The sequence below is a fragment of the Haliotis rubra genome, unplaced genomic scaffold (genome assembly GCF_003918875.1).
Source record: "Haliotis rubra isolate DU_JTF1 unplaced genomic scaffold, ASM391887v1 Scf686, whole genome shotgun sequence".
Lineage (NCBI taxonomy): Eukaryota > Metazoa > Mollusca > Gastropoda > Lepetellida > Haliotidae > Haliotis > Haliotis rubra.
This window is the reverse complement of record NW_025767397.1, coordinates 176,103-199,403: the sequence shown is the minus strand read 5'-3', so window position 1 is coordinate 199,403 and position 23,301 is coordinate 176,103. Positions and strand designations below refer to the sequence as shown.

Genomic DNA, 23,301 nt, shown 5'->3' with positions numbered 1-23,301 from the left:
CACATCATTTGGAACAGTTTTGTGGATATTGATGGATACATTCCTCAAACAAGGTAATGGCCTGATATTGTTCCTATAACTTTAATCTGTTTTAATTTTAATATTTGCATTTTTTGTTTTTTATTCATTTGTCGTAGCATTCAACAGAATCATTGTTTTAAGCCATGAAGTGTAATGAGACAGACAACATACACTAGGGTGTGTGTAGCAATTATGATTCACATTGGAAAACTATAAAATGTCTAGATATTACAGTTCTGTTATAAATTCACTATAAGTATCAGCTGATCGTCAGCTTTTATTTAGTTTCAAAATGCATAAAAAGTATGATAATAAACTAATTAGAATTATAAGACCAAATATAAAGACGCATTTATTGACTAGTATCTACATACTGGTGAGTGGACATTAACCATGTGAATGTAGCAAGAAATTTATCGCAAGTATTGTGACTATGACCCCACCTGCGGCTTCCGTGGAAGAAATCGTTATGTTATAAGTTGTGTCATGCAAAATCCTTTTGGTTATGATTCCAATACATATTTAACTTCTGAGTAGAAAGTAGTTTTGATTTTCTAACTTGATGAAAACAAACTATAATCTCATTAATTCTAACAGACTTTCACGATTTTCAAAATAGGCGCTCTGTCGGGAACATCCGCCAGTCTGAGGATAAATGGTATTTAGGTTTGTTTTCACCGAAGTTACAAAATCAAAACTACTTTCTTACTGGTAGTAAAATATGTATTTTATTGATGGCCAATAGGATTTTGCATGACATACGATAACATAACAATTTCTCTCGTGGCAGCCAAGTGGGTGTCAATATAATACTACTTACAATATTATTGTTACTTCGACCACAACCTCACTTCGAGGAAGAAATCGTTATGTTACAAGTTGTGTTATGGAAAATCTTTATGGTCATCAATCATATACATATTTTACTACAACTAGTAAGTAGTTTTGATTCTTTAACTTCCGTGAAGCCGATCTGAACACATTAACACAACTCACTTAATATCAATAAATCTCTCAAAGGTTGATTTTTCCATATTCAGAGAAGCAGACGTCATTGAGACATCACAAATCATTCCATCAACAATTCACCAGTTTTGAGTAGAAAGAGTTGTCTTCAATACAAAATGTCAAAACATCTCAAAAACAGTGTTTAGAAATATCAACATGTTGACAAATAAAGACATTTTAACCACTTAGTCATATTTCAAGTACTTTCAAAAGTTAAGGGATTACAGGGAACATTCCTGCTGATGGGTGGAAAAAGGCCAAAACAATCCTATTCTTTTAATTTTCTCATGCACTTCATTTTTACTAGTACATAAAAGGAGCTTCTTTAAACTGACTGACTGACTGAGTTTGGTTTACGCAGCTTTTAGCAATATTCCAGCAACATAACGGCGGGGGACACCAGAAATGGGCTTCACACAATGTACCTATGTTGGGAGTCGAACCAGGTCTTCATGTTTAAATGCTTTAAACATTAGGGTACCCCAAAATAAATATCTACACCAAAATCTTATATATTTGTTTACAGGAAGGATACAAATCTGTTAAAAGCAGGTCTTGTTAAAAGCAGGTAAAATTTAATAAAATTTCACCCTGCATATATCAAAGTTTTTAAAAGCAGCTTAAATAAAACTTCACCCTATATCAAAGTTTGTCAGCTGATCTGCACAGCAAGTAAAACAACAGTGGCCTTACACAAATCCATTCTTAATCATGCGGACCATAGTTTCTTCAAGGTTATCAGTAGCCAGGGCCTCACTAATTGGAAATTAAAATCAATACTAGTATATTGATTCAGAACTATTACGACAGATCAACATATTGATCAACAAGATTTATTATTCTGTATGTGCACAGATAAAAATTAATCCTGTAGACCTGCAGTACAATGCTATATATGAACTAGGCTGATCCATTAAGAGTCAAAGAGTAGTTATTAGTAATCTTATTCACGTGCATGTTTCTGTTGCAGCGAATTATTAATTCATTGTCAGCATTCATGATTAAGTGTTGAAACCGGGTCAGTTTAAACAATTCACCTGTACATGGATATCCTGATACACAATGACATCCCCATTATCAGATAAGTACATCACCCGATGTTGATCTGGACATCGGAGAAGGCTGAAACTCGGTAGACAACAACAACACTGAGATGACTGTCTGGTTCAGATAACCCATAATATCATGATTAAACCTTATCGTGTAACACATATTATCGACAAGTGTAAACACTGTGATATGTCTGATGGTGGGACAGACCACGGTGTCATCATTCAGCATAGGACGTCAAAGCCACATCCAGACACAGTGTGCTGCTCATTATCTTTTGGAGGTCAGAACATCAGCGTGTTGTGACCCACACAGGTGCCGTCAGCATCAGTAAACACTAATTCAAACACCGAGGTTTCAAATCTCAGTAACCACCAGCAAATTCAAATTATCCATATTTCACAGATAACAATTCTTTCTTTATTGCAGTTTGAAAATATCAAGTACATTTAGTCAAAAGTAAAAAATGCAGAGTTGCTAGCAGTTACTATACAATATTCAAAGTGTGCGTGACAATACATCTTGGGCAGAAGACGCTATCAGGGCTCCAGATAAGTTTTCAACATCAGGAGTACGTACTCCTTATTTGTTCAATATTGAGTACTGGAAAACCTTAAGTGTACATTTAGAGTACTGAATGGAATTTAATGGAGTATCAGTAATCTTGTATTTCATTTCATATATGCACCACAACATTGCTACTCTTGTGTAAACATGTCAATAAACAATAAAACAATACTTTTTTTCAGATAAATACGTCTGTAAATGATTCTAAGACTGTACACCATTGCTGTGGTGCGTATCTGCTACGTTTTCTAAATGATTTCCTACCGTATCGTACATATTTTTTACCCGTACATACGCCGATACGGCCCTTATCTGGAACCCTGCGCTATAGTAAATGATTGAAAAGAATAAGTGTAAAATTTGAAAAAAAGAACATTCGACAACAGAGAAATCCAATTATAAATCCACCTGCAGGTAATGCCATATATTTAGTATCATAATGAGTAAAGTGGCATCATAGTCAGGATAACGGTTGTGTGATGATTCTGTGTGAGGTTGCCGGCCTCATGATGGCGGCTGATGATGTGGTAGGTCCCTGCTTCACACCCTAAATGGGGGCAGTGGGGTAGCCTAGTGATTAAAGCATTTGCCCGTCACACCCAGGTTCAATTCCCCACATGGGTACTATGTGTGAAGCCCATTTCTGGTGTCCCCTGCCATGATATTATGGAATATTGCTAAAAGTGGCATAAAACTAAACTCACTCATCAAACTTTAAATCTTTTCCTACAGTGAGAGATAAAGGACATGTATCTGAGGGATCACTGCCATATTTTCAGAAAACATTTCCAATGTGACATCACAGATATTCAGGCATGAGGTATATCTCAACTGCAAAAGAGAATGAAGGGGCATCATTCACTGTTGTAGCAACATCTTAATCATGTTTAAGCATTCGCAAAGTTTCACAAAATGCTTTACTGGCAGAAGAGACCATGATGACCGTCTGTGCACAAATTCATGTACACGCTGTATGTCATTGGCAGTGAGTGAGGTGAATGGTATGACAATTTTTATGGATGTACAGCTTCTTTTATTCTGTGAAAGGCGACGTTTTGAAATAGATTCTAACGACATTAGAATCTATGTCGAAATATAGCCTTTACAGAACAAAAGAAGTTGTATCCATAAAATTGTCATCATTCTTCATCACCTCAACTTCTAAAATGCACATCAAAGAAGTGAGTGAGGTGTTTCTCTTGTGGCTTCCAGAGTCATTCCATCGCTAAGGTGGTGACCAGACAGACTAAGATAAGAATGGACTTCACACATCTTACACCTAAGGTGAGTTGAACCATGGTCTTTGGTGTGATGAGCTGATGCTAAATCTACCAAGACACTCCACTGTCCACATGTGTAAGGTTACCTCCTTTCCATAACCTTCATATAACTGATGTTCCCTGCGGGCACTGGACATAACAGTGACCATAAATTGACAAACATGAGGTGATTCTGCCTTAGGTGGAAACTACCCAGGCTGTCACAGGCTTGTCATGCTTCTCCCTCCTGTTCTGTCAGTCATTACTACTCCATACATGGACTTTCTGGCTACGCTCAGTACAACATAAGAAGATTTACAACTTAATACAAGACTTAGACTTTAAGCCAAAAAGGAAAACTGATTACATCAACTCAGGCAGACTCAGTGTCCTCGCCTATGAGTGAGTGAGTGAGTGAGTGAGTGAGTGAGTGAGTGAGTGAGTGAGTGAGTGAGTGAGTGAGTGAGTGAGTGAGTGAGTGAGTGAGTGAGTGAGTGAGTGAGTGAGTGGAGTGAGTGAGTGAGTCTGTAAATGTGAGTGAGTGAGTGGGGAGTGACATTTGTCAACCAAGTCAGAGCCTGACCACCACCCGTGAGTGAGACAAGCATATAGCGCTTTATATAGCAAGCATGGGTTGAGTGGCTAGTGAGTCAGTGAGGAGTGAGTGAGTGAGTGAGTGAGTGAGTGAGTGAGAGTGAGTGAGTGAGTGAGTGAGTGAGTGAGTGAGTGAGTGAGTGAGTGAGTGAGTTGGTGAGTGAGTGAGTGAGTTGGTGAGTGACTGAGCAATTACCAGCTAGCAATATGCCACCTATATGACAGCAGCCTGAAAACAATCCAGGTAGGGTCAGACAATCAAGTGATGGATTTATTATCATCCACTTCATGGGGGCATAATGAACCCCAATCGATGAAGTCACCAAGGCTCAGACTACCAAGTCAGTTAATTAGCCTCTCACAAATACCAAGGAATACTGAAGGTCAATTGTAACCTGTATTATCATGTCAACAGCTTCTACTAGAGATCTGACACTGGGAGTAAATAAAAGCTCACAGCTCAGGTGGTAGTGAAAATATCAGGTTGATACCTAGTCTATGAAAACATGGCTTCAAAGTATTTTAAATTCAAATTTTTCCCAAAAGAACTTTTCCGCTGTAGTTGAATCAAGGAAACCAGATTTGGTTCAGCTGGATCTAGACCTGAGTTGACTTTCAGTCAAAAACTGGCTAAGGACTAACCTTAATCAACCTAGCGATATTCCACTGGTTTGTAATGTATTCTGCAACACACATGTAAGCCAGGGGCCATTCACCGTAGTTCAATAGAATATCACCTCTATGGTGGGTTAGTTTGTCAAAGAGAACCTGAAGCCAGTCTAACTGAAGATGTATAGTGTGAAGTCCTGTGTTGCCTCAGTATGCAGAGGGAGGAAACAAAAGTAAAATCCAAGAAATTAAGACATACATTTTTCTGTTTCCCAATTTTGATTGCATAAAATGTAACAATCTACTATTTTTCCCCTCTTCTGGTAGGAGCCAGGTTTATGCCAGTCAACTAAATAGCTGTATTCAAAGATGACCCATTGAAACAGAACTGACTTTATGAGTAGGATCTTAAAACTTTTAGACAACTGTTATTGAAGTTACTTAAAACTAAGTAACAACATTTTCCCTTTTGTCCTTGAAACTAAGGAAATAGTCAGAAAATCATGCCAAAGTGGCCTTTATCACCACATGCCTAATTAAACAACAGAAAGCTGGAAGGAAAATGTCCAAATATAACAAATGGTAAAACAACACACACAAGTGAGTGAGTATGGTTTTACACCGATTTTAGCAATATTCCAGCAATATCACGACAGGGGGACACCATAAATGGGCTTCACACATTGTACCCATGTGGGGAATCGAACCCAGGTCTTCAGCATGACGAGCAAATGCTTTAAGGAACCATTAGACTACCCCATCGCCCCCACAAAACAAAGCAGTTAGTAGTGAGTTACTAATCCATTAGGTTTGTCGCCAACTTTATACAGAAAGGAATATCTTTCCCATTCCATTCAAGTTTGTACCATTGCAGACTGACCTAAGCCATGTCCAGGGTGCCATTGTACCAAACAACCTTAGCACTAAGACTACCTTAAGTCAATGTTAAGGTATGGGAGTTACAGTCACCTAAAATCACTTTGTACAACAGCAGCTCACTAAGGTATCTGGAACTGCTCAGAGGTGGATATTCTAACCAAGTTCCCAATTCATCATGTTAATTATAATGTTATGGTTTTGTACAGGTATCTTGATATTAATTATATAATGATCAGTGAGTAGTGATTAAGAATGGTTTTATGCCACTTTTAGCAGTATCAAGAAAACCCAAAATGGTCGGCGTCACACAATGTACCCATGTGGGGAATTGAATCTGTGTTTCCAGTGTGATGAGCGAATGCTTTAACCACAAGGCTACCCCACCGATCCTATTATGGTGGGTAATGAACAAGAGGTTTAAACACAGTCTTATACAACTGCATTAAAATGCAATCTCATAATACATTCATCAAATATCTCTTAATCTTAAGAAAAATAAATAACCTTATAAAAATCCCTATTTTGAAAATAATAACATGTTTTGTAAATGTGTTATTCAAAATATAGGTACAACTGTCGTAGGGATTTTTAATAGACACATAATTGCTTTTATAAGTACCCCAAGGAGGAGGACTTCTGAAAAAGAACCCTATTTTGAAAATAATAACATGTTTTCCCAATTTGAGTTACAGGGGCACTTGGTTTAGAATCCTTCTTTAGTACATGCAGGTAGCACGCAATTAATGTCTATTAAAAATGCTGACCTGACTATTGCTAATCTATCTTGTGGGTCAAGAAACAAACAATACATGAAGAAAATACACCCAACTATACAAAGTACTCATGAGAGATAAGCAGAACTCTGTAAGTGACTCAGTACAGATATTTCCTATTTTGCAAGTACTGGAAACCAACAGGTGGCAACAGACAAACAGCCTTGCTGTCACGAGACATCCAAGTGACTCATATGATCTTCATTTTTCAACATTTTTAAGTGGATATGTCATAAACAGTATAATTACAAATATGTATTCATGTTAACACAGAAACAAACATGTGTAACAGATTGGTCTCCTCCCATGCTGACATGCATTGATGCAACTGAATTACTTTTGAATAGTCAACTCAAACCCACTCACTAACAATAGGAGGAGAGTAACTGGTCAATAAGTCATAATCTTAGCATCAGTATTAGAGCATTAGTAGACTGTTATTAGCAATGGTTACTAGACCAAACATATTATTACTAGACTTGGGCCTCAGACCAGTGGCTAAAGTCACAGATTGCTAAAGACACAGCTTTTGCACTATCACTGACTGACTGAGTGAGTTTGGTTTTACGGAGCTTTTAGCAATATTCCAGCTACATCAAGGCGGGGCACACCAGAAATGGGCTTCACACATTGTACCCATGTGCGGATTCGAACCCGGGTCTTTGGCGTGACAAGCCAACGTTTAAACCACTAGGCTACCCCACTGCCCCTTTTGTACTATCACATGCTGAGGGATGAAGAAAGAAATCCTAAAACAGAAGGTAGTGACTGTGCTGACAATGCTGACAGTCCATCTTGGTATTTCACCAATTTCGTGATGCCTTAAAAATAATCAACATGGGCTGAAAGCAAGAGCTTAATTATGGTAACAGGTCACAGACAATGAAAATAACTAATCATCATTTCTGTTGATTCTTCAGTCTGGCATGAGTTCAGGGGCACCATATGGTAGGATGAGTGAGTGACAGGGGTTTCATGCTGATGATAAACTAACATTATCACTGGGATGTACATGCCAAAGCATTTTTTTTCAGTCTACAAGCCAAAATTTGGTCATTAGCAATATTTTCAGAAGAATTCTTCAGTATGTACTACTGTCAGCTGAGCTTACAAGACCAAACAGAATTGTAATAGACTTGGGCTTCGAACTAGCAGTACCAGCCACAGACCGCAAGCCCACAATAAACACAACCCCTGCCATGGTAGGTATCCAATGTTATTAGGTATCTGGCATCTGGCAAGGAAAAGACAGCATACCATGTGACACAGTAGTAGCCAAACAAAAAGATCTGAGATCCCGAGAACCCAATATTCTTGAGCTATTTGTTCACCTGGCCTCAGGTTTCTTGCCAAAGCTTTTGGAATCTGGGATCCCAAGAAACTTCAGCTGTTGAGTTATGATGAGCACCAACCACCCCTTCTTTAGCTTTATAACGTCATTTAGATACTGTTATAGTGTCAAACTATGCTACCGCATTTAACTTGTATTAGGACTAGTGGTGGTCCGATTAATTGAAATAATCGAAGATTGGTCGCAGTGACTAAACGACCAAGCAATCGATCATGTTTTCTCATAATCGAACACAAACAATTTTGGAACACTTGTTTTCATCAACAATATTTTTCACAAGGTTGGTTTTGTCTGTTACATTTCATAAGCACTACAAGCTTGTTCCAAGTCATCAATGAATTGATCTTACAGACATCAAGAAATTTATGTTCCTAACGTACTAGTCATCCTTTAAAGATGTGAAATTTTGCCCCCAAAACCCCCAAAATAAGGATGTTTTTTCCTTATATGTTTGTGCATTAACAAATTTCATAAATGACGCTAACCAATTATTTTCGATGATTGATCGGCGGTAATGAACCAATCATCAATTATCACATTTTAACCAATTCCCAACACTAATTAGGACTACTTACTAGCCAAGTAGAATCTGTATTTACTGAAAATACAATGTTTGTATACAATGAATTATTTAAACTTTTGACACTTTAGTCAATCTTCACTTGATTATCAGAGGCCCTTACAAACTACATATGAAATATAGAATGAACCCAACAAAATCAATCAATATGATCATAGGCCACCATTATCAAATGCACCTAGATATTGACTTTAGAAATTTGTCACTTTCTATATCATTCCACAAGAATTAAAATCAGTCATATCTTAGGTATGTGTCAATTTACCTATATACGCCCGAAAACTTATTTGTCAATGGCTGACACAAATCACCCTATCCACAGCTGTCACGCTGACTCACGTACAAAAGAAGCTATCAACGCATTTGTTATTGCTTCCCAGCAGATCATAACATAATCACACAGCAGGACAGTCTTTGTGTTAATTAACACCTTCTTATCTTACCCCTTACAAAGACGAATCACAATGTTAGGACCAACAAACAGTGAGTATTATGACACAATCATGTTAATCAGCTGGACTTGAAATATTGAATTGACCCAAGATTTTGTTTATTCTGGAAAGCACCTTGGTCCCTGGATTGGTGAGTCTGGAAATTCTAGGTAATAAATTCTGGGGTCTGACAAGGAAGTAGGCATCCCAGGATGACCACTGTGTCAACAGGAAAACACTACAATGTCGGTGCAGGGATAAAGAAGTATCTTTTCATGCATGTTAGAACAAGTTAAAGCATGTAATGGGGTGCTGACAAAAATGTTTGATTATACCCATTTTGAATGTAAGTGCCAAATTCATATCAAACAAAAACAATATAGTCACAAATCAATTAGATATGCCACGATACATCGATACATTTTCTAAGCCGATACAATTATCGATACATTCAATACTGTATCAATATTTAGTTTTGAAAGTATCGGTTTAAATATGCTTATGTATTGTTTACATTTTGCAATCAAGTTTTTTTATGTTATGAGAGTTATAAATGATTATTTTTCATGCACAAAGATGGGAAATTAGAACTTTTTAATCTCTGAGAATACAAAATGTAGATCTTTTCATGTACAGTTATAAAATATGAAATATTAATGTTCAAAATGTAACTAAATTTACACAATAATCCCGTGAAAATAGGTATCATGATACGTATCAAATCGTGACATGATTATCGTGATACGTCTCAATTCCTGAAACTTATGTATCGTGACATCCTAAAATCAATGCATATCTCAGCCCTTTCCAGGAGTTACGTTCAGGTTACTCAGGTACATTTCCTTCTGTTTTTATGAAACCGAAAATCATAACAAGGAACTGGTTTTAAAATGTAATTTATCAATGTGCACAGGATATTTATGTGAACAATGTCATTATGACATGACATGCAATCACTTGCGGTTTATTCACTAGCTAACGTCTGAACCCACAACTGCTGCTGGTATGTAACCAACTGTTATAATGTTCTCAGTTGTGTTTAGCGTGTTACTTGCTATCAAGGCCAAGGTAAATATTGTTACTCTGAGGTTTGCCGGAAACAAACAACTCCAAGAGAACATTAAATGAGTGAGTTGGACTTAACAATCCAATGCATTCTGTATCACAGCCTGCCAGCATCTAAGTGTTGCGATTCTTTGACCACTTTGATGACACGTTCACGCATGGGTATAGTGCTTACAAACCTGGAATCATGATCAGGCTGAACCAGGATTCGAACCCAAGACAGGTTTCTGCCATTTCTAACACTGTAGCCCTCCCCAGCAACCTGGCCATGTATGTCCTAGAACATTTTATGCCTAACACAGGCACCAGTTGATGAGCACTATTATCATTTCAGTATATGACACACATATATATGATGTCATAGTGCTTTAGTACAAAGAGTACTTGTGTTTCCATGGGTGTCTGTTGGCTTGTGCTATGATAGTAATAGTGGAGGGGGTCTAAGAGGGTTGTTCTCACATGTCATTATGTTGAAACTATTACTGCTTGCAGTAAGGATAATCATTAATGGCAGGGACCAGCAAAGTAACTGCCTCCCCTGATTCCTAATAACACATATTCACTTTTACCAAAAGCATATAAGTTCTCATTATTTCACATGATTGCTACCTCTAAACATTGTAAATTGACCAGTTTCATTTCCATAAGAATTTCATCTTCCATATGCAGAAGTACATATGAGTTTTCCAAGTGTTCAAGCTATAAACATTCATAAGGTACTAAGTCTACAAGTGCATGTTGATAACTTACATGAAAACAGTACCACTCCCTAAAGTTCTATGGCAGAAATCAGTGCCATGAGCAAATTAATAACAGGACAGGAACAATTTCACTATCTATATACCAGACAACCCCTACCCACAGAGATTTGTACACAACAAATATGGCTTATTTGTACCCCAAATTCATGTCATAGTCATACCTCTTTTGGATCATTTGTATGTATTGGTTTACCTGCACTCAAATTTAGATGACTCGTACCCAAATTGGGATGATTCATACCTAAATTTGGATGATTAAGACCCAAATTCAATGTGCGCGTGTGTTATATCATTAACAAGAATATCTTTTGAGAACATGTTTATTCTGTGTCATCAGTATGCAGTGGTAGAGCAGATACTCATCAGAAGTGGCTGAAATTAAGGATTTTCCGGATTATAAACTATCAACTCATAATAAGATCAGGTCACCACAATGCCCCCAGTCTAAAAAATCATTTCTGGATCTAGGTCATTTTTTTATGCAAGTATAGATTACTTACACATTCACTTCAGATATTAAATATTTCTTTGAGTATTTCATCTTTTGAGGAACAGGTCATCCAGTTCTTTAGGTACAAGTGGGGACGGGTTATCCTATATTTTGGTATGAGTTTGCAAAAAAACTTTGGGTACAAATCTCTGTGGGTACAGACTGTCCAGTTCTCCACTACATGTATTTTAGCATGGCTTACTGCAGGTATATCAATTACAAATGTTTAAAGTGTGATTAGAACAAAAAATACAGGTGTAATTAGAAACACTAATATAGGTCCGTCTCCTATTCTCGCAGGTTTCCTATTCTCGCGGTAAACACGTTTTCTGCTAAAATCGCCAATTCGCGACACTTAGCGGTTGTTTACATCACCTACTGGTAACTAGGAAGTGAACCAAGTCTATGAGTGATCAAAATCTTCCAGTGTCACGAATATTGGGGAGTTTATACCAACTTGGACATATCATTACTTTTTCCCGCCCTTTCCAGCAGGATTGCTCTTACATACACTCAATAACGTTAATTCCTGGTAATACCGCGAGAATGGGAGAAGCCTCGTTTCGTCAATGGCATTGTTTATCACCGGGCTCACGAGTGGTAATTCACCTGATGGATCTGACAGCTGATAGATGTAGATGTTAGAGGAGAAGGCCCTTCATTTAAAAACAACAAGCATTAATACGATAGGAATTGTTTGTTATTTTTTCAGCCGATATCTGTAAGTACCGCGAGAATAGGAAACGCCTTCCTACAGCATGATATAGTGAACATGTAGCTTGTCTACTAGTTTCTGTTGTTTCTAGAAAAAAAATAAGTTAATAATATACACCTGATCTTGCACCTGAGAAAACTGGAACTGGAACGTTTCGATTCATTGAAGTCAAACGATTTAAGGAGGAACCAGTTGCTATCCATTACACTGTCATTAGTTTGAAAGCACTCATTTATGTCATAGGAATAACTTACTATTGCCTGCTTGTTGGCACATTCTTTTATCATAATACTGTAATATGGGGCGATCAGATTGGTACGAAACGTACTGAGAGCTTTCGCCATGAAAATATACTTCGCATAACATCTGAAAATATCGCTGTAAACAAATCAAAGAATTCAAACTACTGGTTGAGGCCATGTGAAATAGCACGAAAACAGGTGACAAGCTCCCAATCTGTTGCTGATTGCTACTTGCTCGGGGGTTTCCAGAAGAATTTGGGGTGCAGAAATTGTGAAGATAATTATTGAATATAGCTTTATAAACTCACCGTCTGGGGGCTTTGGGAGATCCATACTTATTAAGATTTTTGTTTCGATTTAGTCACGGCAAAACACCAAATGTCTGCAGCTAACCTAACTTCCGTTCTACACCTTCCAGGGCATTGTGGGTACAACTTTTCACGCTTTTTTTAACTTGTTTGGTCAGATGAGACCTCGTTAACTTCAAAGTGATGTGATGTCGTAATAGCCGCCATTGTGAATGCTTGTGATTGTTTGATGTTCTTCCATTAGAAATAACAATATTTTCTATTAATTTATGCAGCCTCGTTTCTAAGAATCCCTGTGGCGGCGGTCTGCAAAAATAATGGAGGGATGCGAGTGCATGTAATGGAAAACAACCGGATTTTTAACTTAGAAATGACTAAAGTAAGTGTCATTTTCATCGGAGCCCATTTTGAAATTTTACAAAGGAGCAAATGCATTCCAGTAAATTATTTATTATACAATAGTATACGTGTAATCGGATTTGTTTTGAACGTCCCAGAAAGTTCTAAGAAACTTTCGTGCGATGTAAACATTCCACAAAAGAGTGCTACTTGTAGCACGACTTATCGGCTTCATACACTTCGTTGAGCTGGCGCTCAGCTGCAATCTGTTTTTGTTGAGCCCTTGAGGGAAGCCCTTGCAATTAGAAAAACATGATGCTTCTTATCGGAACTGGAAAATAAACTGAAGATTAAATATTAATGATCATGCATGCAATATTTGCTTCTGAGTTCAGACAAGACACTTGCCACCATGTTTATGCCTGTGTTGATAGATATATTTGATTATATCAGAGACCATGTCTCTGATTATATATATTCATGTTTTAGTTAAACAAGTTATCTTGTTCTGAACCTTTCCTTGTTCAATTCATGTCAATGTTTTGCTTATTCTGGATGTAGTAATGTATATATATGTTTAGATCTGACATTTTTCCTGAGACAATGGCTCTTTGTTGGCGTATTGCTAATTGTCTCTGCCATGATCATGCAGGCTTGATCTGGTAGTTTATCAACACCTTGTGCCTTAGGCACTGTGGGTTATTGGTATTGAATACTCACAGCCCCGTGAATAACACAAATCAACTATTATGAAACATTTACAATGGTTGCTAATATGAGTCAATATGTTGGGTGTGTGATTAACCATATCACTGAGATTCTAGACTATTCTGTGTGGAACATGTATTGCAAACTGTAACATGATTGTAAGTTTTGTACTTACCTCTCACTTGCACCTTAAGACAAAGAAACATTGGTGTTCCAATACAATTTGTTCACACTTTTCTTATCACTTTAGTGTTCAGGAGACTGCTTGGCATACAAATAGTCTTTCAACAAGTTTGGTATACTTTCATTATTATTTGCTTAAATTCAAATTACATGAGGATATATCGGGTAAGTCAAGTATTAATAAAGTAACAAGAATGGCATACAGATAATTGTAATAGATAGTAGGCATATCAAAACAGCTATTGAAAGTAGTAATCAACATGTTCAAAACTGGTGTTGACCAGGATTGTGCAAGTAGAATATCTAGAATGCAAACTGTGAAAAGCACAACCTTTGCCTCAGAGTATATATACAGGGCTCCAGAAAAGGGCTGTATCGGCGTATGTATGGATACAAAATATACACGATACACGTAGCAAATAATTTAGAAAGCGTAGCAGATATCATTACGGCAATGGTGTATGGTCTTAGAATCATTTACAGGCATATTTATCTGAAAAAGTATTGTTTTATTGTTTATTGACCTGTTTACACAAGAGTAGTGATGTTGTGGTGCATATATGAAACGAAACACAAGATTACTGATACACCATTAAATTCCACTCAGTACTCTAAATGTACTCTTATGGTTTTCCAGTACTTCCTGTAGTGAAAAAATAAGGAGTACGTACTCCTGATGTTGAAAAATTATCTGGAGCCCTGATATATTATTTATTGCTGTCTGATAAATGTGGTGTAGTCATTTGAAAGTATACGAGTAGCCGTTTTGCAGCGGTCAAGTTTGAATTTGTTTCACAGACTTCTGCTGAAACTTATGATGTGAAAATGAAGACATGAGATAAGATTGTCAGTGAACAAATTAACAATCGTATATTCAACATCAGACAAAATAAAGTCTACTTCAGAGATATCTAGTTGTGTTAAATGTGCAGTGAGCAGTATTTCCTTAAACCTATAAAGCACATTGTTAATCCTCCGAAGAAGCCTACACTTTGTGCACCTGTGTTATGTTAATGAATAATGTTTGTATTCTTTAAGACTTTGACAGGCTTCAAAATGAAAAGTTTAGTTTTGCTGTAACCAAGGGATTAATCCTGTTGTCAGCAAAGTAATTAAGGGTAATTGACCTTCACTAAGAAAAACAAACACTTCTGTTAATATCACACTATGTTTGTGGAGGGATTAGCGCTAATTTAACTGCAATAAGTTATTATCTCTGTCGGATGTCACATTTGAACTTTTGTCTTGTTTTCTTGCGGATAATAACGCAGGTAGACATATTATAATCAGTGTTTTGCTAGCTGCGCAGCCTTGTAATAGCACATTCTAGATGATACTAGCCAGAGCTCGAACGTGACCCACTTGCCTGGCGAGCCCAGCTCCGAGCTAGTGATAAGGCAAGCAGTACAGCGAGTTTGTAGATGTAAACAGCGTTGAGGTGACTGTCTGGCTTCTTGATTGGTGGTCAGGTGGCGTGACTCAACCTCCACGTAGCAGGGCTGTGCTATATAAGGCTGAGGCAGCCGTTCACTGGGTGTAGGATCAGTACCACAATGGAGGAAAGCGAGTGAACGGGAAAGTTGGGCTTTTAGCCACCTAGCTGTTATGGCAATGCCAGTTGAGCAAATTGAACGTTGGAGAGAGGCATTTTAGAAAGTCGATCGAAGCACGGCTACTGTTCCTATCATCAGGGCAGGATATTTTGGAAATTCAATCAGAAAGCACTGTGTCAGCAGAGGCTTCAACCACCAGCGCCTATTTGGAAAAATTATCATTCATTATGAGAAATGTAAGTATTCGATGATGTCATCTTTGTAGCAAACATTGTAAGTTAAATTCAGTGTTACTGTCATGCCATCGAGTTGTGATGGGAACAGTTTGTGGATGTCTAGATCACCTTGGTCATGATTGAGTCTAGCTTCCTTTGTTGTTGTTATTGCCAGCGCTTGAGCCACACAGTGATTGTGAGGTAGGCCAGCTATAAATAGATCTTGATGTCAACAGCTCCGCTCGGCTGATGCAGGGTTAACCCCAGTGGAAGGTTTCGTTTCTACCTCATTCATTGCCCAACCCGATGGTAATTTTAGACAGGGCCAGATATTTACCTGCTGGCTGGCAAGTGATCAGTTCAGTCAGGAACAGGCGAGAGAGAAGACATGTTGGTTTGTAGCGATAGATTGGGAAAGAGCTGGTGAAGGTATTAGCGGTGCTGAGGGAGATAAGATTCAGAGGAAGAAGCGGCAAGGTGTGGAACTTTAACATTTTATCAAGTGTTTTTCTTCCTTACAGTTGGTTATTTGATTAAGTTTTGACAAAGGTAGCAGGTATTTCAAAGTAGTTCAGATGGTTTAATTTCTAATTGTCAGCTAATGGAAATTTCAACTTAGTCTTAATTAAGAGAAGTAATTAGTAGTTTTAATTAAAAAAGTAATTAGTATTCAAATAAATTCATGTCTAATGAACTGTATCTGTAGTACACCTTGTTTAAGGTACACTCTTGATGATGTAGTGTTTGATATTAGTCATTCTTTGGCTTTAGCAAGGCAGGATACATGTATGTTACTTTGGTTACTCAGGGCTTGTAGTAAGGTGCAAGCCTATTCCTGAACAGGATAGACATATATGTAAAAGGACGTGCAGATTTGCAAGTTCCGTGAGTGGTGGCTAACTTGCAAGAAGGAAGTGCAGCACAATGACATGTCTTAGGCTTGGTTAGGTCTTAGTATTAGCAAACTAAAATAAGCAGCCTTGAAATACCTGTGGCATAAGGCAGATGTTTGTTTAACTTGCAATGTGTGTAAGGAATGTTTCGAAAGGAAATTAATTTTTACACAAATTTACATTTTGCTGTTATGGCACATTGTAGAGTTTGTGGTTAAGCATACATACAGTCTATAAAAAGACAATGGTGCCTGTCAGCATTTTCAGACACTTGTGCTGACAAGCAATCAATTATCCCTTCTGTTTGTTTTAATACTCTGTGGGCCATAAATACTTCAATGCTATCAGCTCTAACCCTCATTAAGAAATACTGTGGTCACTGGACCATCACCTCATTATAGAGGCAGGTGGGGATAGTTAATGGATAGACTGAGTGTGCTCATTGTTCCATGACTTAGTGGATGTAATGCTAGCCAGGGGCTGTGTCATGCATGTATCCCCTGCTTGGCTGTCATCCAACCTAATATGGTGTAACAATTACCAGCAGGCTGCTGCCATCATAGGAAATCCCCTCTTGAAATAGACTAGTCATCACGTACCACTGATAGGTTGTTTCTGATTGGTGGAGGTTAGTTTCACGGGGAATTTCCCTGCAGGGAGAGTCACAATTTGTATTGACAATCTGATTGGTTCTTGATATTTCACTGTGCATGAAGGTGGTGTTAAGTTCAGGAAATTCAGTTTGTGAAACTGAATCAACAACTGATAACTGACAAGTGAAAGGAATGAATTTAGTTCGAGGTTGGAAGCTGATGAAGGCAGGCTGTCTGTATGTTGATTGTTTTTGAGCTTCTTGTTTTTAATCTTCAAAGACTACTCTTTACTTTTTGATGATTTCTCTTTTTGCATCCTTGTTTTACATAGTATGCTTACGGGTCAATTTTCTCTTCAGCTCGACAGTTCATCTACATCACGACCAAGTCCACCACGACCGAATTCTCTGATGTTGGATAACGCACTGACAATGGAAATGGAGATGGTATTCTCTGATATGGACAACAACCACAACCACTTGAACAGACAAAAGGGCAGTCGCAAGAAGAAGCGACGAGCCGCAGACATTCCTGTCAAGAAGTTTGATGGTGAGTACCTCTTCTCATTTTCCATAAGTCAAACTGAATAAGCTTTTGTTATGTTATATATTACTTGTTTTTATGTAATGATTTAGTTATTTGCATTTAAAGTAACTATTTTTGTGTGTTATCTTTGCAGACCTCTATAAACCAACAGGTGAGGTCCTTGGACATGGGGCATATGCATCAGTCCAGACCTTCATCAACAAAGATTCCAACAAGGAATATGCTGTAAAGGTCATTGAGAAGCATCACTGTCTGTCGCGAAGTAAGGTGTTCAAGGAGATTGAGATCTTCAGCATGTGCAGTGGGAATGAGCACATCCTCAACCTGGTTGAATACTTTGAGGAGGAGGAATTCTTCTACCTGGTATTCGACAAGATGGCTGGTGGGACGCTGTTGGCCAACATCGAGAGCAGAGGACACCTGTCAGAGCGAGAAGCCAGTTTGGTCGTCAAGGAAATTGCAAAAGCTCTGGACTTTTTACATGGCAAAGGTAAGGAACTTTATTTCAATACTTTTAAACATTTATGTATCTGACCTTAAATTTGTTTAGTTGTAATAAAATAGTGATTTTGCATCAATGAGTTTAGTTTTCAAAAATCAGGTTTTGATGGTCTTTGCATTATATTCTTGCAGGAATTGCTCACAGAGATCTGAAACCTGAAAATATCCTTTGTCAAAAATCGGATGAGGTTGTTCCATTGAAGATCTGTGATTTTGACCTGGCTAGCGGAGTACCAAAGAGTGGAGATTCAGATGTCCGCACCCCAGAGCTTCTGACACCAGTAAGTATTCTTAGATAAGATTCAGATCTTTGAAATGAAGTAAAATGTAAATTTGTATTTACAAGAGGCTAAGATCTTCATGACAGTATTTCTAAATATATTGCTTGTGTTTGCAGGTGGGTTCAGCTGAATACATGGCCCCTGAAGTGGTGGATGCCTGGGTGGGCGAGTCGTTCTCCTATGACAAGAAGTGTGATCTATGGAGTCTTGGCATTATCCTGTACATCATGCTTTGCGGTTACCCTCCATTCTATGGCCAGTGTGGAGAGGACTGTGGCTGGGAGCGAGGCGAGTACTGTCAGGACTGCCAGGAGATGCTCTTCACTCGCATCCAAGACGGCATGTTCGAGTTCCCAGAGAGCGAGTTCTGTGAGGTGTCAGAACAGGTTAGGGATTTGATTCGCCACCTGCTGGTGCGGGACCCCCGAGCTCGTTACTCTGCCGCTGATGTTCTCAAACATCCCTGGGTCAGCCAACCACCAGCGGCCACACCACTGGCTACTCCACATGTGCTCACAAGGTGTGTTGTGTTTCTGTTAATCTCAATTTCGTCTCGTGTATAGTTGAAGCATTCTGTGTCTAAAACTAAGTTTCTTTGGGGTCCTTAGATTCTAGTAACATAGCAGATTATCCTTGAGGTACCCATTTGTAACGCAATAATGTGATTTGATATAATCATATTCACTGATGTCACTGATTCTTGAAATGTTTGTATTTTCAAATAATGCTTATAATTTTGTGTTTTTGTTTTCAGAAATAACAGTACCAAGGATTTGGAATCTTTTGCGGAGGCAGCTATTTCTATCAACCGTATGATGCAACAACACCTGATGATATCAGACCCACCCTCTTTCTTCGTGGGTCAGTCACTAACTGAAGAAGAAGATAGTGACTCAATGGAAGAACAAATTCAAATTCGCATGAGACTTTCGCCCCCTGGAGGTTCAAGTCTGGCCAAGAGGCGGGCGATGCGGTCTAGCCAAAGCGATGAGGAACACTACGGATCAAGCACCAGTGTTGACAGCCTCTCGTTGCCAAGTTCTGGCAGTTGGGCATAAAATGACTGTTTTACAGAGAGATAATATCAAGTCAGACCAATCGCCATGTCTTTCATCATGTTGGGGTGCGTAGGGAATAGGGGAGGGAAGCCAAAACTTGTGGGTTGGGTGAATGAGAGAGAGAAAGAAAGAGAACGAGTGGGAAGATACATCTTCTGGGAAGAGATGTTGCATAGACTTGTTACAAAGATTCAGTATTTTAATCATTACCATTTTACATACATTGTTCATTATTTCATCATCAGTGTGTATCGTCCATTGTCTACGTCCTGTTTTATTATGTTTGTATTTTTGACACATTTGCATGTATTTTTTTATTGAGCCTTTGAAATCGAACTCGGCAGTGAAGACTGCCTAGAGGTGCATGTCGAGTTTCTGTTTCACTGGTTTTGTTACAACTCAGGATATTAAGGCTCTGCTACCTTTGACTCATTGTGGAGAACTACATTTGTAGGGGTGATCTCATATTTAAAAAAGAAGAAAAAAAACTCACAGCAGAAATAGTGCTTCTGATAGCTGCAAGAGACCATGAACTCTTATACAGAAACTACAATGATTGTCTAGGTTCTGAGCCTAAGCATTCAAAATATGTGTTAACTGTTCCAGAATCATGTCCAAAATGATCACATTCATTGTTGGAGTGGGCATTGTATGGACTTCTCCTCCAAACTCTCATGACCATTGTCGCTATCATATGTACCCTGTCACCACAATGTCATTGCCGCCATCATGTTGTCTGTGTATACAGTGCATTGTACATTACTATCATTCCACTGTCAGTCGAGTGGATCATTCCGTTGTCATTTGAACAGTGCATTTTGGTATAGATATGGGTGGGAAAACTATGACATGTTTTCTCAAATTAATCATGGAAGGCCTCCTTGCTTATGAGACTAATCGGTTTTTGCATGTTAGTGGACCAGCATACACTCAAGTAAATGGATGTTTTGAAGTAATATTTAGTTAAAATAATTTTTTGACAGTACCTCTACACATTTAGCTCAAAATGACATTTCAGAGATCTATCTCAGGGTCCTAGAATGGGCAAACAAGAGCTATTTGGCTTGCATAATGGTGTCTTGTAAGCAAGGAAGCTTTAAAAAAGGTTGTAAGAGAAGCAAGGTTAGAATTTGTCTCCAGTTTCGACAAGTTTGGTGTGTGTCCAATGTCGCGAGACTGATTCTGAAGGAAACTGTGATATTTGATGTTGTATACTTGAATGCCAAACAAGCATAAATGGCAAACTCAGTGCTTCTGTGTGTACCAAGCTGGAGGTGCCTTGTGATTCGGGACTTAGAATCTCGCATTTAATTCAATCAACCTCTGAACTATCTCACCAAAGTTTCAAATATCAACTGTTTTATACTGATGCAGATTATATGACAGAGATACGAGATGAGTAGAAAATGTATAAGGTAATTTTATGACTCAGTTTTGTTTCTCCAATTTTAAGGTTAAAATTGCATTTTTGTTTTCATTATTTTTACCTCTGAAAACAATCCTCAAAGTTAAGAGTTCAAGTCTTTCAGTTATCTCGTGCAATTGTTTACACTGTAAGAGAAAGACTTAAGTGAAATTATGTAACTGTGCAAGAGGGAGACTCATCGGCAATGAACTGTACAATCCTAGACTGTTAATCCATGGGTGCTAAGTCTTAAGGTGAGAAATGGAGAGTCTGTTCACGATGTGAAATGTCCATCTTAAATGTGTGAAAAAGTGCAAATAATTCCATATGATAGAAAGCTCCTCTGTTACACCAAACAGGGGCCTGTGATGATGAAGGTGTGATTGTACCAGCAAAATGCTAAGGCCATTGAAGAATGGTGGGATGTACAGTTTCTTTTTGGAAACGACATTTTTTTTTTAATTGAGAAAGTTTTGCATAAAATAAATCTATTTTCAAAAAAATGCAACTTGTCTGTTTTTCATGATTTTCTTTTCAGCATTATATATCAGGAAGTTCAATGTCACAGGATGTAATCCGTCCAAGACAATATTGTATATTGTTCTCCGGATACATCGAAATAGGTTGTGATGGTGCGTTGCCAATGGGGTTTTTAACCTGTTTAAACGCACACGCACACACACACACCTACAGAGGCATTCAAAACATATTTACATTCTTTATCTTTTTTAGATCAATAGGAGTGGTGTAACAAGTGAAATGCATGGTAACACTGACGTCCCAAATATTTATTACACAACATGAATCCCAAATGGAACTGCTACAAATGATGTAGCAGCACCTAAGCAGGGTCACTCATGAACAGCCCACATCGTTGCATAGCTCTCTGCCAATCTGTGATTGTAAGGCAAACAGAAAATAAAACCTTTCTGTACTCAGTACCAGGAGTAAGTTGTGAATAGCTCTATCAAAGCTTTAAAGAGCTCTATCAAAGCTTAAAAGGCACACGTTGAATTCAATGTGAGTATCATATGCTTTTGGCCTTCTGTCAAAACAACTTTTCAACCAGCGCGATAGAAATTTTTCATAGCTGTCATACCCTGTGTTAGTTTAATGGTCTCGTCCATCTAGGACTCTCAACTTTGTGGACTAGTCTAACCTTGTTTATTCTAGGGAGGAAGTGCGATGTCCTTGCCCCACATTCCCCGTGTTTACGACAACACCCTGCTGACATGGGAGGCAGATCCACGCATACTGATAGTTTCATGTGACGGAGGGCGGTGATGTTAAATTGTAGGGGTTAAGGCGCACCCTCGGGCGCCGGCAAAAGCCAGGTGCGCGGAAAATTCTCGTTCTCTTTCCTATGGCCCGGTTAATGTTATGGAGTAATGCGGTTGGAATGTTTTCTTGTTGAGCTCGGCAGTTAAAACCAGCTGCAGTTTATCTTGTTCATCTTTTAATTCATTGATCATAGGGCATCAGGTTCTTAGGGAAACAACGTCAACTGCTCTAATGTTTCCACATCGCGGATCTGTTAAAAATTGATCAGCTTGAATTTGTTGACTACCTTGACCGGGCTTGTTTACATTTCAATATTTTAGGTTTAATAGGTAGGCTTATAACTGTGTTGGGTCGAAGTACATATCTATCGGTAAGGTGTGAGGTGGACCTGTATGGCGTATATAAACGTGTACCGCTATGACATCAACGTATATCTGTATGGCCATATACCTGTATGTTTAAGTATACCTAGATGGCATGTCAGTACTAATTAATAAGGTGTATTCCCATGTCGCTTAATTGATATGCCTTAATGGCGTCTAATGTATGTCAGTGCGATATGTAAGTGTCTGGATGACTTAAGGGGCGGTTGGGAAGCCTAGTGGTTCAAACCGTTTGCTTGTCACGCCAAAGGCCCGGGTTCGATTCCCCACATGGGTGAAATATGTGAAGTCCATTTCTGGTGTCCCCTGCCGTGATATTGCTGAAATATTTCTAAAACCATATTGACTCACTTTTAGACATACAGGTATGCCTGTACGATGTCTATGTGTACATTTATAGCGAATGAGAATCAGAGGGTCTTTCACCTGGAAACCCCAGCTTTGTAGCAGTGAGTGAGTACTTTCAGCAGACTGAGGGTAATTGTGGTGCCAATTCAGCGTAACAAAGATGATAATGGATCATGATGGCAACCTACCATCATGATTAGTATCGACACAAAACTGGATTCGATCCCCGACATGTTCAGGGACACGGTTCGATTTTCGGCCTTTTCACCGATTAGGTCGCCCATACTGGATCACCCATGAGATGTGGTAGG

At 38.4% G+C, this 23,301-nt stretch overlaps 2 protein-coding genes across 4 annotated transcripts in view; one reads left to right on the top strand and one right to left on the bottom strand.

Moving 5' to 3' along the window:
• Positions 1-12,842, bottom strand: part of LOC124258198 (calcium homeostasis endoplasmic reticulum protein-like) — a 54,566-nt gene extending 41,724 nt beyond the window's left edge. Inside the window, 1 exon segment of the mRNA XM_046692260.1 lies at positions 12,704-12,842. Coding sequence (XP_046548216.1) covers positions 12,704-12,728 — 25 coding nt within the window. The 5' untranslated portion in view covers positions 12,729-12,842.
• Positions 12,843-12,969: 127 nt separating this feature from the next.
• LOC124258197 (MAP kinase-interacting serine/threonine-protein kinase 1-like) lies at positions 12,970-21,296 on the top strand. Of its 3 annotated transcripts, none has more exons than XM_046692257.1 (6): positions 12,970-13,082; positions 17,547-17,736; positions 17,867-18,223; positions 18,367-18,515; positions 18,632-19,035; positions 19,270-21,296. In XM_046692257.1, the coding sequence occupies exons 1-6, from the start codon at positions 13,029-13,031 to the stop codon at positions 19,571-19,573; spliced, it is 1,458 nt and encodes a 485-aa protein (XP_046548213.1). In that variant the 5' UTR covers positions 12,970-13,028; the 3' UTR covers positions 19,574-21,296. The 3 variants fall into 3 exon arrangements, with proteins under 3 accessions (XP_046548213.1, XP_046548214.1, XP_046548215.1); XM_046692258.1 differs by lacking the exon at positions 12,970-13,082 and adding an exon at positions 15,450-15,722; XM_046692259.1 differs by lacking the exon at positions 12,970-13,082 and adding an exon at positions 16,068-16,178.
• The last annotated feature ends 2,005 nt before the right edge of the window (positions 21,297-23,301 follow it).

Coding starts and splice junctions, on each gene's coding strand:
- LOC124258197 (XM_046692257.1), top strand. CDS start 13,029: ATGCGAGTGCATGTAATGGAAAACAACCGGATTTTTAACTTAGAAATG. Junction 17,737..17,866: donor TCCTGTCAAGAAGTTTGATG/GTGAGTACCTCT, acceptor TTATCTTTGCAG/ACCTCTATAAACCAACAGGT. Junction 18,224..18,366: donor GGACTTTTTACATGGCAAAG/GTAAGGAACTTT, acceptor ATATTCTTGCAG/GAATTGCTCACAGAGATCTG.